This window comes from Lethenteron reissneri, chromosome 26 (assembly GCF_015708825.2).
Source record: "Lethenteron reissneri isolate LAM-NWPU_2019-01 chromosome 26, ASM1570882v1, whole genome shotgun sequence".
NCBI classification, from domain to species: Eukaryota; Metazoa; Chordata; class Hyperoartia; order Petromyzontiformes; family Petromyzontidae; genus Lethenteron; species Lethenteron reissneri.
The window spans coordinates 23,894,766-23,909,486 of NC_083804.1; the positions used below are offsets into that span (position 1 = coordinate 23,894,766).

Genomic DNA, 14,721 nt, shown 5'->3' on the forward strand with positions numbered 1-14,721 from the left:
AGGGAGTAGCTGGGTTATTTATCTGTTTTTGGTAGGTATCTTAGATCATCTCTAGATGTGGAAAATCTCATTTGTAACGGTGCCGCGTAAGCATCAAACGGGTAATGAAATGTCTCGCAGGACACTGATGAGAGTTGGCGAATGCTTGAGGAAGCCTTCATCCACGAGAGGACTGAACATGGCTGATGATGATGATGGCTGTGTGTGATCTTGTGGGTGCAGTCGCAGCAACCTATCCAGATCCGCTGTGTGCAACTGGAAGGGCATTCACACGAGCTGCAGCTGCTGCTGCTACAGTTGCTGCTGCTACAGCTACTGCTGCTACAGCTGCTGCTGCTGCTACAGCTGCTGCTGTTACAGCTGCTGCTGCTTCTACAGCTGCTGCTACAGCTGCTGCTGCTTCTACAGCTGCTGCTACTACAGCTGCTGCTGCTACAGCTGCTACAACTGCTACAGCTGCTACTGCTACAGCTACTGCTGCTACTGCTGCTGCTACTGCTGCTGCCACTGGTGCTGCCACTGCTGCTGCTGCTACAGCTGCTGCTGCTGCTGCTGGTACAGCTGCTTCTGCTGCTACAGCTGCTGCTGCAGCTGCTGCTGCTATTGCTGTGTTGGTGGTGGCAAGAGGCGTAAACGCGAGCCATTGAGCCAGGGGCAGCTCACGGCGTGTCGGCGAGACGCCCGCTCGCTGCCGCCGCCGGGCGGCATCGCACACTCCTTGAGTGGCCGTGTGAACGCACAGAGCAACACGTGCGTCACGCTTAAGAATAAACGCGCGACTACGTTGGTGTGGTATTCTCCATACCTCACGGTATATGGAAAGCATTTTAAATATAACATATTTGCTTAACTCGGCCGGATGGCTCAGCGGTAGAGCCAGCCGTTCGCAATCGGTAGGTTGTGAGTTCACATATTGGTGGGGGATCGACTCAGCTCATCATCCCTCGTGGATCGATAAAATAACTACCACTTTGCAATCATTTTTAGAGAACAGGCGAGCACTGAAAAAACCAGGATAGTCTCACGTGCGATAGTGACCTGAATGACTTGCAAGAGTGAACTGGAAGTCAACAGTGGCTGTTGTATGGATATACTCGCCCCTGTCAAAGGAACATGGAATTTATACCACAGGCTTAGGGCTGTAAATTGTAGATGGTCACTGCCTCAATGCTTATTTGAGTGGAAGGTGGTCACTGTTGACTCAATACGCAGAAATGAGTTGTCGATTAACTGTTGAATAAAGGGTGTGGTGCCACAACGACGGGGCCGCTCTGCCGAGCCAGGGAGCCGCCCGGCTTCCCCCACCGCACTGCCCCCATCACCCGCCCCACATAAGCACACACCCGCACGCATTTCCCCCCCCCCCCATAGAGCTGGAAGGGAAGGTTACCTGATCGACCGGTTTTTATCCGAGAGACCCTTATCGGGATTAATTCTCACGGTTTCCGGCGATCAGGGAATTGGATGACCTCCCCCGTGCTACGTGGCACCGCGGCGCTGCGGCCGGCCTTAATATGGTGTGGTCGCGGCGTGGGGCATTCGGCCACCGCGGTTGAGGCGCATTTCCCCCCACACACACTCCCACGGGTCGACGGGGCAAGCAGGGGAGGCACGGGACAGCATGAATAGCGGGGTCACAGGGGCTGTTGCGCATAGTCATGGAGGGTTGGGATAATTGCGCTTGAGCGCGCAGGCCCCCTTGTTAGGAAGGGTAAGGGAGTAATTAGGATGTACGCCGCCAACGTCGCTCACTGATTAGCATATCAACAGCGCCCGGGAACCGCCGTGCGCGGGCTTGGGGTGCACGAGCCCATTGTTCAGCGCAGCATCCCCTTTGAGGTAGGGAGGATAAATAGAGGAGCGCAGAGGGGAAATCGCTCTCTTACTCCAGCGCCAGGCGACCAGACGCAGCTCGAGCCAGCGACCCGGACGTCCGTGCGACGCACCGAGGCACGCGGTTAGCACCGGGATCAGCGGACCGCCGTGGACACTTAACAGTGAGTAAGAAGGTGAATTAGAATCATAGCCGATAAATAGGGAATAGGTGCCGGTTTAGTGGAATAGGCCAGCCTCGTCGACTCACTGATTGAACATTAGTTACCAGGTAATAAATCATTAATAGCGAAGCGTGGTCTCGCGTGATCTTGTCGTGCAGTGTGAGCGTGTGGGAACGCGTGTGGTACTGTGTGTGCGTAAGCTCGCGGCGTGCGTAATAGGCGTACCCCAGGTGCGCGATCATAACGTAAGCGGCCAGCAGACGGCGAGCGCTGCGCAGAGCGGCGCAAGAGTGGGTATCGCGTGTGGAGCTGTATGCGTGTGTGCGCGCACGTTCACTACGTGTATGATACAGGTGCGCGATCGTAACGCGAGTGGTCAGTGTTAAGTGAGTGCCGTGCAGAGCTGTGTGTGTGGGTGTGCGCGTACGTAATTAACCATGCCTGCTACGCGGACCCGCGGTGGAGGGGAATCCTCGGGCGACGGCTCCCACACCATGGGTGAGGAACTCAGCAGCGGTTCGCTTATCAGCGGGGGGGCAATTGATGATGCTAGCCCGGCCGTTAGCATTATCGAGGGAGGGATTTCGGGGGCTAGCGACCCCCACAAATTGGTGTCGGAAGCGGTACGGACCCCCGCGTTACCTCACGCTAAAATAAGACTAATATTTACCGGCCGGGGGGCCCCTTCGTGGAAGGCATTCGCCCGCAATCTCTTAGGGGCCAAGGAAATTAATGGATGGACGGACGCGCAGGCAGTACGTCAACTTAATATGAATCTTGATGGGCGGGCAGCCGATTTTGTAGAAGCGTTACCCGCGAGCGCACAGACACAGCTAGAGGAGCTGATGCGCCGACTCGATCAGCGTTTTGGCACGCGGGACGAGGAGGAAGCAAAATCGGCCTTAGAGGCGCGCCGTCGCCAACCTGGTGAAGATCTACGTGATTACGCCGAGGATGTGCGCGAGTTAACAAAGATCGCACGCCCGGGGTACGCAACTGATGTTATTGAGGAACTGGCCGCCGAGAAAATCCAGCGGTACCTGTCTCGCACGGCGTGGTGGCAGCCAGACATGAGCTGCCCACGTCTTCCCTTTAACACCCTTGTCGAGCGCGCACGTAAGTGTGAAAGAATTCACAGCGAACGCGCGCAGCTCCGGGGGCTGGGACGAGAGCGCGCCATTGCGAGCCTGCTCTCGGAAGACGAGGAGGAGGAACAGGAGCTCGCGAGGACAGTAAGGGGCCGGGAAAGAGAGCCTCCAGTGTCCCGCGAGACAACCCCGGAATGGGTTGCCGGTATACAAACGGGTATAAAGGATGTCTCCGGCCAGGTAACCCAGATAGACGACAAGGTAAACCAGGTACGCGAGGACGCAAATAAAAATATGAAGACCCTCCAGTCTGAGATGGGTGAACTACGCTCGACAGTAGGGGGACTAGCCGGGAGGGTGTCCCAATTAGAGTCCGATTTGGGACAACTGCGTACTGGGAGAGGGAGCGGACAGGGGACCCGCTACGGAGCCGCCCCCCCTCCCCGGGCATGTTATATGTGCGATCGCCGAGGGCATCTAGTGAGGGATTGTCCGGAAATCACCCGAGCTAGACAGACACGGGGGTTAAACTCCAACGCCCCCTAGAGAGCGGACCAACTAGGGGTGCAATCGACGCGGTCCCGATACAGATAGACGATAATGAGAATAATGGCGAGCGAGTGATCTCCACACAGGTTCCAGCAACAACGCCCACAGAAACGGTGACTCCTGGCGACTGGCTGCGGGAGCTGGTGGCGGGGATCACGGGGGCCACGTCGCTGGTGGAAGGGGAGGTAAACGGAGTGCGTACCCGCATCCTACTGGACACGGGGGCGGTGGCCTCGCTCGTGAGCGCAGCGCACTGCAGCGCGATCGGGGTCGACGTGCGTCACCTGCAGGCCCCGGACCGCGCGCTGCACACTGCGAGCGGAGCCGGAATGGGGCTGCTGGGGAAAGCCACCCTAGAGGTCCGCATAGGCAGCCAGGTGTGCACGCAGGAGTTCTACGTGTCGAATGCGTTGTGTCACGAGTGTATCGCAGGCACCGACCTCCTAGAACGGTTGGGACTCAACGTGCAACCCCGCCAGCGATGCGCCACCATGGAGAGCAACGGCGAGCGGATACCGTTCCTGGGACGAGAACCAACGCGCCGCCGCTTTGCACCTGTGGCCGCTATCCTGGCGACGGCAGTCACCATCGGCCCGCTCGCCGAGATGCTGGTGCCGGTGGCAACATCCCCCACCGACCCCGCGCTCCGACCATCAGGAGAGGTAATGCTAACTCCTCACCCGGAGTTGGCAAAACGGTATGGGGTTGTGGGATCCGCCACGTTGGTAAACGCAGATGGGGACCGATTGTTTATGCGGATGTTTAACCCCCACAATACCCCAGCGATACTGCGACGGCGCACCCCGATAGCCACCGTACACCCCCTGCACGCACGCCACTCGAACGACTCGGTGTTCGCACTCTGGGCTGAGGACCCCGGTCGTCCTGAGGGTGAGCAGGACCTGGCCTGGCGAGTCGGCCCGACTCCCCGAGCCGAGGTCGTTCCCCTGCTCGACGCGTTACATGTACCATGGGCGGACTTACCTAAGGGAGAGGCCGATCGGCTGCGCGAGTTACTGCGGGAGTATGCCGACGTGTTCAGCGAACACGACTCGGACGTGGGTCGGACCGACCTTGTTAAGCATCAAATTGACACCGGTGCAGCCCGACCCATCAAACTCCCTGCGTACCGAGTGGGCGCACCCGAGCGCACCCAAATCAAAGAGGCAGTTGGGGACATGCTTCGCGATAACATAATTCAGCCCTCGGCGAGTCCCTGGTCAGCCCTGGTGGTACTAGTAATGAAAAAGGATGGGTCAACCCGGTTCTGCGTCGATTACCGTAAACTAAATGCAGTCACGCTCGGCGATGCCTTCCCCATACCTCGCATCGACGACACCTTCGACAGTCTCGCAGGAGCGCGGTATTTTTCCACCCTCGATCTGGCGTCCGGTTACTGGCAGGTGGAGATGACGGAGGAGGATCGGCCAAAAACAGCATTCACCACCCCGATGGGCCTGTTTGAGTTTCGAGTGTTGCCGTTCGGACTCACTAACGCGCCCGCGACGTTCCAGCGGTTGATGGAGTTGGTGATGCGGGGCTTGCAGTGGGAACAGTGCCTGATTTACTTGGACGATGTGATAGTGTTCAGTAGATCTTTGTCTGAGCATTGGTCCAGGCTTCGAGAGGTGTTCCAGCGACTGCGAGCGGCTCATCTCAAGCTCAAGCCACGTAAGTGTTACATCGCACAACGCGAGGTGGGGTACCTCGGGCATCGCGTCAGCGAGGCAGGCGTGCACACCGATCCGGAGAAGGTACGCGCCGTAGTGGAGTGGCCACGGCCAAGGAATCTGACGGAGATCAGATCATTTTTGGGGCTCGCCACCTATTATCGTCGATTTGTAAAGGGATTCAGCGAGATTGCACGCCCCCTCACCCAACTCACCTCCCCTAAGCACCCCTATCAGTGGACGGGGGCCTGCCAGACGGCCTTCACCACTCTCAAAGACCACCTCACCCACGCCCCCACCCTCGCTTTCCCCGATTTTATCACCGATTTTATTTTGGACACCGACGCCTGCAGCAGCGGGCTGGGCGCGGTGTTGTCACAGGTACAGGATGGGACGGAACGAGTCATCGCGTACGCCAGCCGGACCTTGAGTGGGGCCGAGCTGAACTATTGCGTGACCCGCCAAGAGTTGTACGCCGTGATTTTCGCATGTAAGCAGTTCCGGCCGTATTTGTACGGCAGGAGATGTCGCGTACGCACTGACCATTATGCTCTTCAGTTCCTTCTTACATTCAAGGAGCCGCGGGGGCAGATGGCCCGTTGGTTGGCGCAGTTGCAGGAGTACAACCTGCAAATCGAGTATCGGGCTGGCCGGACGCATGCAAACGCGGACGCCTTGTCGAGGCGGCCCACGGTGTACGCCGAGACAAGGGCGGAGGAGGCCTGCCCCTGTTTCACGGGGGGACGCTGCCGGCAGGCAACGGACCCCCGAGAGGCCGCGGCCACTGACCCCCCCCCAGCGAGAGAGAGTGCAGTGTGCGCCACAGAGACCCTCACAGGTGGCACTGAGGATCCCGTCGACCGCCCGGCAAGCGCGGGACCCGCGGCTCGGGACCCGATCGGACGGATCCAGGAGGACGTCGGCTGCGCCTTCCCGGGCCTAAACGACGAGCAGCTGAGACAGACCCAGCAGCGAGATCCGGATCTGGCGGCAGTGGAGGCGGCACTGCGGGAGGAAAAGAGCGCCCTACCAGGACCCTGGAGCGGTTTGTATGCCCGGTTGTGTGTGCAGAACGGAGTGGTACGGGAGTTAACCGAGGCCGGCCAGCCGGGGTGCATCTGTGTTCCTGCCCAGGTGCGACCCCAGCTGCTACGGCTGGTGCATGACCACCCACTCGGGGGCCACGATGGGGAACGACGCACTCGAGAGACCCTGCGTCGCCAGTATCTCTGGCCCAAATTGGCACAAGATGTGGCCGCCTGGGTGCAGGGCTGCCGGGCCTGTCAGCAGTGTGGGCAAAAGCCGGCGAGGTACCAGGTACCCCTGAGGCCGTTCCGAGTCAGTCGGACGAATCAGTTGGTCGGAATCGACCTGCAGGGGCCCTTTCCACGATCCCACCGGTGCAACCGATATATTCTCGTAGCGGTGGAATACTTCACCCGCTACCCCGTGGCGGTGGCTATCCCGGATAAAACAGCCCTCGTAGTGGCCCGGGCCTTCGTGGAAAACTACGTACTTAAGTGCGGGATCCCCGAACGAGTCATTACCGACCAGGGTAGTGAATTCGAGGCCGAACTATTTCAGGCGCTGTGCCGAGAGTTCGGGATCCAGAAGGACCGAACCACGGCGTATCACCCCCAGGCGAACGGGATGGTAGAGAGGATGAACCAGACTCTGGCCGAGAAGCTTAAACGCATGGCGGCCGCGAATCAACAGGACTGGGACGAACACCTTCCCTATGCCCTGTTCGCCTACACCACCGCCGTTCACACATCTACAGGACAGACCCCGTTCCTAATGATGTTTGGTCGCGAGTCTCGCCTGCCCGCAGATCTGCTGTTCGGTGTCCCTCGGCCGCAACGGGAGGAAGGGAGCCACCCCGTGGAGCACTTGCTGGAGACCCTGCGAGGGGCCGGGGGCCGAGCCTACCCGCACGGAGAGGCCGCGCACCAGCGGCAAGAGCAGGGCGCCCGACCCAGTATGGAGCCCCCTTTCTACACTGCGGGCTCCGAGGTGTGGCTGTACACTCCCCGCGTCGGTGCCGGACAGGTGGGGAAGCTGACCACCTACTGGCGAGGACCCTGGATTGTGAGACGGCAGATCTCACCATGGACGGTGCTGATTCAGGGAGGAGAGAGGGGCCGGGAGATGGTGGTCAACATCCGCCGACTGAAGCCGTGGCGAGCAGCCCCCGAGGGGGGGAGCCCCGCCGTCCAAGTACTCCGAAACCCCGGGGTCCTCCCACCCCCCGTGCCCGGGGGCCTCGCGCAGTATATGGGCCCCACGGAGCCCCGGGCTCCGAGGGGCCCCGGGCGGGGCCGGGGGCGACGAGGCCGGCGACCCTTAAACCCCACCGCCTCTGAGTTTGTTCCCCAGCCCGCAGGTGCCAGAGGCCGAGGGGAGCCGTTGGAATGGAGGAGGAGACCACCGCCGGAGCCCCAGGAGACGGAGCCGCCACCCCCGAGGCCAGCCACAAGGGCCGGGCGAATCCCGCGGACCCCGCGGCGATACCTCGTGGGGGCAACCCAGGCGAGGTGCTCCAGTCAACCCGGGACGGGGACTGGCACCCCGGGGGGCTATGTGGTGCCACAACGACGGGGCCGCTCTGCCGAGCCAGGGAGCCGCCCGGCTTCCCCCACCGCACTGCCCCCATCACCTGCCCCACATAAGCACACACCCGCACGCATTTCCCCCCCCCCCCCCATAGAGCTGGAAGGGAAGGTTACCTGATCGACCGGTTTTTATCCGAGAGACCCTTATCGGGATTAATTCTCACGGTTTCCGGCGATCAGGGAATTGGATGACCTCCCCCGTGCTACGTGGCACCGCGGCGCTGCGGCCGGCCTTAATATGGTGTGGTCGCGGCGTGGGGCATTCGGCCACCGCGGTTGAGGCGCATTTCCCCCCACACACACTCCCACGGGTCGACGGGGCAAGCAGGGGAGGCACGGGACAGCATGAATAGCGGGGTCACAGGGGCTGTTGCGCATAGTCATGGAGGGTTGGGATAATTGCGCTTGAGCGCGCAGGCCCCCTTGTTAGGAAGGGTAAGGGAGTAATTAGGATGTACGCCGCCAACGTCGCTCACTGATTAGCATATCAACAGCGCCCGGGAACCGCCGTGCGCGGGCTTGGGGTGCACGAGCCCATTGTTCAGCGCAGCATCCCCTTTGAGGTAGGGAGGATAAATAGAGGAGCGCAGAGGGGAAATCGCTCTCTTACTCCAGCGCCAGGCGACCAGACGCAGCTCGAGCCAGCGACCCGGACGTCCGTGCGACGCACCGAGGCACGCGGTTAGCACCGGGATCAGCGGACCGCCGTGGACACTTAACAGTGAGTAAGAAGGTGAATTAGAATCATAGCCGATAAATAGGGAATAGGTGCCGGTTTAGTGGAATAGGCCAGCCTCGTCGACTCACTGATTGAACATTAGTTACCAGGTAATAAATCATTAATAGCGAAGCGTGGTCTCGCGTGATCTTGTCGTGCAGTGTGAGCGTGTGGGAACGCGTGTGGTACTGTGTGTGCGTAAGCTCGCGGCGTGCGTAATAGGCGTACCCCAGGTGCGCGATCATAACGTAAGCGGCCAGCAGACGGCGAGCGCTGCGCAGAGCGGCGCAAGAGTGGGTATCGCGTGTGGAGCTGTATGCGTGTGTGCGCGCACGTTCACTACGTGTATGATACAGGTGCGCGATCGTAACGCGAGTGGTCAGTGTTGAGTGAGTGCCGTGCAGAGCTGTGTGTGTGGGTGTGCGCGTACGTAATTAACCATGCCTGCTACGCGGACCGCGGTGGAGGGGAATCCTCGGGCGACGGCTCCCACACCATGGGTGAGGAACTCAGCAGCGGTTCGCTTAGCAGCGGGGGGGCAATTGATGATGCTAGCCCGGCCGTTAGCATTATCGAGGGAGGGATTTCGGGGGCTAGCGACCCCCACAAGGGCACCACAAGTCCACGGTGAGGATGCTGATTGAATGTGCGTCTGGGTTACTTGACCATACTTCACCACGCCGGTCAGCGCGGATTGGTACATGAAGACTGCAAGCACGGATGAAGCGCACAGAAGTACAGTCCAACAATGTATTTGTTATTCCCTCTGCCGTCCACAATGTACCAAATCTTTAACCCCGTTGGACGCGGGGTATATATATTCGTGACAGCGGGTCCCGGGTCTCCTTCGTAAAAGCGGTCATAAATCTCAATGTGCTCACACACATGCGGTGAAAAAAAACGGACGCCGCTCTGAGTTATAACATTCATTACCGCGCGTCTTGTGCTGCCAGAATAAGACTGCACGTGAATGCACAAGCAGCCTATGAACAGCTTCTTTAATAATAATAATGAAGCTCCGAGAAAAGACGCCAGGATTTTTTTTCAAACCTAACTACTCTGCTTGATGACATCGCCCGATTGCTTCAGGCCACGCCAGCTCTGGTTAAAGGGTTGACGAAGCGCACGGTGGCTGCGCGTTGAAGCTTCAGGGTTGTCGGATTCATTCCCCCGGCGGCTGCGTTTGCCACCGGCCCGGGCTGTCATTTAAACCGCACCTCAAGTTAGAAAATCCATTCCTGCCGTGCAAGTTCCTTACAGGTGAAGTGGCATCGTGGGATGCCACTGCATGATGCGTGAGCCGGGCTGTGTGTATAGGGGGCGAGAGTGCCAGGCGTGATGGAAGGGTTCACAGGGGGCCGTGGCACTCTGTATGAACCCAGAGGGGCCAGGTGACCGGAGCTACCGGCCCGGGGCCCCCAAAGAGGGGGCTGGGGGACCACGGAACCAGGTCCCTCTCGAAGGCTCGAGAAGGGAGGCGTGGCTCGGGGCGGAGTAAGCCCCGGGGCTGACTATATAAGGCGGACCCCTGAACGGGTCCGGCTGCTGTTGTACACCTGAAGACCTGAAGCCGCCACCCTGAACAGAAGCCCCGAAGACAAGACCCGAGTCGGGGTCCGGTCTCTGGTAGCCTCCCCAGTTGTGTGAGGGCCTCGTCAGCCCGGAGGGACAACCTGCTTAGGTTACCTGGTGGAAGGGGCAGATACCCCTTTGTGTTAGGGCTTTTGTTATTGTTATGATAAACGTGTTGCCTCCAGAGAAGTCTCTCTCCCTCTCCATTTGTACCCACTACACAGGAATGAGACATTTATTTAAAAAAAAAATTACAAAAAAATATAACAGTGAGGAATAAAAGTTTTGAAACACCTCCAGTAGCAACCGTCCAGAAAAAAAGAGTTCATCCCTTGGTAAGTGGACATAAATGACGTCACGGTGATTTTCTGCTCAAATGCACAAGTGCCCGTCTCCTGTTCACAGATCTGAGCCAGTGGTGGAAATTCCACATGCCTATGGCGGGGGTGAGTCTATCTACAGGACAACCACTGTTGACTTACCGGACATCTGTAAAAAAAGAGCTTCATAGATAATCGGATTCTTCCAGCATAAATAAAGATTCTGATTCTGACTTTCTCACAAAGTGGTACTGATTGTAGTGACCACAAAGTGTTGATGGGTCGAGTCAAGCTCCCCTCCCCCCAATCAGGATCTGAACTCCGCAACTTTGTGAGCCGCTCACTCCACCGCTGAGCCACCTGCCCGGTTTAAAGGGACAATGCGACACTAAACACTCTGCACCAAGGCAGCGTGACATATATGTACGCACAGTGCCTGCCAATTTGAATGCAATATCAACATTTAACGCGATCGTTTTTTTTGTGCAGTCATCGGTGACCGAGCGCAGATCATCACCTCGCTACAATTAAGAGCAAGGTTTAAAGACAGGAAGCTTGCCTGGATTCGAACTTAGAATCTCAGCATTGCCAGCTTGGCAGACTGACCTGGCAAACTGCAACGACATCTTGTGAACTTGCAGATTAAGTGCAAAATATGTGCAAAACATCGAGGAACATTTTAAATCAATGCTGCAACAAACCAAAAAACCTATCTCACATTAACGTTGCTGGTGCAGGACGTGTTGTCATTAACGGAGTAAATGGAGTGTGCAACACATTTATGCACAAATGTATCGAAGATAATAAAAAAAATGACTTTGCTTAACTGTCCCTCGCTCAAGAATTGCGGCACTGACAGACGGAACCGCGCACGTGGGCCATGACACATTGAGTCGAGTAAGGACCTCGTAATTACGACGCGTTTTATTTTTTGCGGTTGTTCGTGTTAACAAAGAGTTTCATCCGGAAACAGTTAATGACATTTCCAACCGCTTGCCAAGCCAAAAGTGCACGCTGTGATGCGATTGTACATTCCACTGCGTCTGGGCTCATTTGCTCCGAATCTTTTAACCTTGAAACCGACGCAGATTGCAGGATTTGGCTCATCAGCCCAGGATTGAAAAGCAGCAGGCAAAACACAAACTGGCGTTCCGAAAGCAGGTAAGTGCGCATAATCGCGTAAAATAAAGTAAAATGGTAATGCTCATCTGATGAGATGCGAATATGAAGCACGTAATGGAAGTATATAGTTCTGGAGAGTACCCTTCAGACAGCGTTTGGCCTACTCTTCCAAGATAACCAGACGTCATTTGAAAGAGTGAGGCTTTTTTTCGTGCAACGCGAATGTTCTTACCGTTACACTGCAATGGCATCCCCGACGTGATTACAATTTAAGGTCTGCGGGTTAGGTCACGTGATCCAGAAACCAGTTGAGGTGCCTTTATAATGCAGCATGACATGATAAAATAAAATAGTCAAGTCTGGACTCAACTCGTGAAGGGGGGAAGGTGGGAGGGTGGCGAGGTGGGGGTGGTGTGAGAGGATAATTTGAAGCCTAAATTCGTAAAAGATTAACCCAGCTAAGCTGCAGTGAGAATATTAAACAAATGCGTGGCGAATGCCAACGTCATCCAACAAATTTCAATCAGTTTAACAATTTCGCCAACCAACGTGGGTAGTTTGTTTGCTGTGTTCCATCGCATCTGTCGGGAGGCTTCTATAAATGGTTCCACTTAAAAAATATTATTCGATTTTAATTTAACTGTTCTTCTAGCTTGATAATGTATCATTCGCTTTAACAAAATCTAAAGTAAAGTTACAAAACCAAGTGGAACTTTGTTTCTCTCCCACATTTTGAATTGGTTTTGGCCACTGCGATTCACATGGATATGGCATTCAGCCCTGGCCAATTTGCAGCAAGGGACAATTTTTCAACATCTGGTGTTGCTCGCTGGCTGTATGTTGGACGTATGTTCTATGCATGTAACACGTATGTTGAACGTCTTTCGCACCATATGTAACCAACCGTCCTAATCGAGATAAGTGAAAATATAGAAGATAATATCTTAAACGCCTTTTGAATAGTGTATTTTACCACATGTAATCATCATTATCATAATCATCTCCACATTATAATTATAATCAATAACGGCAGCAGCAATGACGTGCCCATATGCACTGTGGTTCACAGGCATCTTCCCTGCCTCAGCGACTGGGCATGCAGCCCTGACCGATTTGCAGCAAGGGACAATTTACCAACATCTGGCAATCATCACCGAAATAAACAATTGTTTACACAATCAGTTTACGCTGCACGTACGCACCCACCCACTCAGCCACTCACCCATGTACATTCCACCCACGCACTCGCCCACCCACACACGCACCCACCCACGCACCCGCCCACCCGCCCACGGACCCGCCCACACACCCGCCCACCCGCCCACGCACCCACCCACCCACGCACCCACCGGTCGGTTGGTGAGCACAACAAACAGCATACAAAATGCGGGTTTGAAACAACACCCATTTGAAAAAGATGAAAAACGAAAGCATTAATTGACCACTTAAAAGGTTTGGAGCGCGGGCGCCTCCGTGATGGCGTGCAGAGAAGAAAGCGACGGGCGGAGGATGCAAGGGAGGCCGAATGATCCGGGATAACGGTGCCTGGTGACCAAGCCACCTGCAGTGCGCGTTCGACCTCTCACATCTCGGAATCTAAACGGGGTTGAGCCTCAACAGTGCACGGATGGCCTTGTCGTCACGTTATAGGTTACAAGGGCTACTACGTGGCAGGCAGCAGGAGGCACAGCAGTACAATCCCATTGTTGCGCTGTACTTCTGTAGACCAACAAACAACCCCCTACGAATGGCATGGGGAGGCCGTCACCCAACTGTGGATTACAAAACGGGCGTCATTTTTATGTTGCTAATGTGATTTACATTCAGGTCGAGCATCTGCAATAGCCGTCAGCAATGCATCGGCATGCGATGATTCATTACCCCAGCGGTTCAATGAATTGTCACAACTTGGGCTCTGAAATCAATTCAAGAATTGATTACAAGTGTCATTTTCATAGTCTCATTTTGCATCTTAGTTTTCTTCCTCGTCGCCCCCCCCCGCCCCCAGGACTCCGCTGCTGCACTGCGTGGACGTTTCGTGGACGTCGTCGGCGGTGCGGAGACCCCCCCCCCCCACTTCTCCCTGCTGGCTCCAGCCCCCCACCGCCCCCCACTTTGTCTTCCCAATGCAATGATGCCTCATTACTTCTCAGCCTCCCCAGCTTTATGTCACCCCACCCCCCCCCCCCGCAGCTACGACCAGGCCTATCCTAACCCCTCCTTATCAATCTCTCTTGTTTTACTGCATCATAACTACACCACTGCTTACAATAACCTAATTCTTCGTTACAAATTATGATCATGCTATGTACAATTTTATGGACGCTGTAAAGCGCCTTGGTAAAGGCGCTTCACGGATCTCGTTAAGCTAAGATAGGACCCTGCATTCATCTAAATGTCATTCAGCAGAAATGTTAACCGCAAACAGAAATGCGTCGATGCGCGGCATTCACGCGCGCCAATTGCAGTCGACGCGATCGGCGATCGTCACCCGCGCGCAAAAGAACCGACCGTTTGATGTGGCGCTGCGAGCAGCATCCGCCGTCTTCTTGCTCCTCCGCAGCGCCGGGCCGGCCCACGATCAGCAGGCCGCCGCCGCCACCGCCGCCGTCGCCGCCGCCGTCGAGCGTGGCGTGTGGCGCGCCGGCCCCTTCCGCGTCGTTGTCGTCGTAGCCGGGGCCCAGCAGCGCGCGTGCCCACGTGCCCATGTCGTAGGGGGGCAGGTTCCCGCCGAACTCCGAGGGCAGGATCTCGGGGTGCAGGAGCTGGTGCAGGCTCGTCAGGTTGTTCCCGTGCAGGAAAATCTGCGCGGTGGAAACCGTTTGACGTTAAGCCGCGAGCGCACGTTCACGCGGCTTCGCTTCTCCGTCGATGTTTTTTCCACAACAAGGCAAGATGGATGCGGCGTGCCGAAAATAGTTCCCAGAACAGCGTTCCCAAATATTGCCGTCCGAACCTAAGCACCGACTTCCAAACCACCGTCTATGACCCATGGACCAAAACCGACCCCGCGACATCACTCGGACTTATTCCTCTCAGCAGCAGCAGCAGCCAGCTGCGGCGTTCAAACGAA

The 14,721-nt window shown here is 56.6% G+C and overlaps 1 protein-coding gene across 2 annotated transcripts in view; it reads right to left on the reverse strand.

The window, feature by feature from the left end:
- The window catches only part of LOC133347903 (clavesin-2-like), a 48,570-nt gene that overhangs the window by 4,894 nt on the left and 28,955 nt on the right, over positions 1–14,721 (reverse strand). For both annotated transcript variants that reach the window (XM_061560638.1, XM_061560637.1), the window contains one exon: positions 14,160–14,452. In XM_061560638.1, the coding sequence (XP_061416622.1) occupies positions 14,160–14,452 (293 nt within the window). The remainder of the gene's footprint in view (positions 1–14,159; positions 14,453–14,721) is intronic.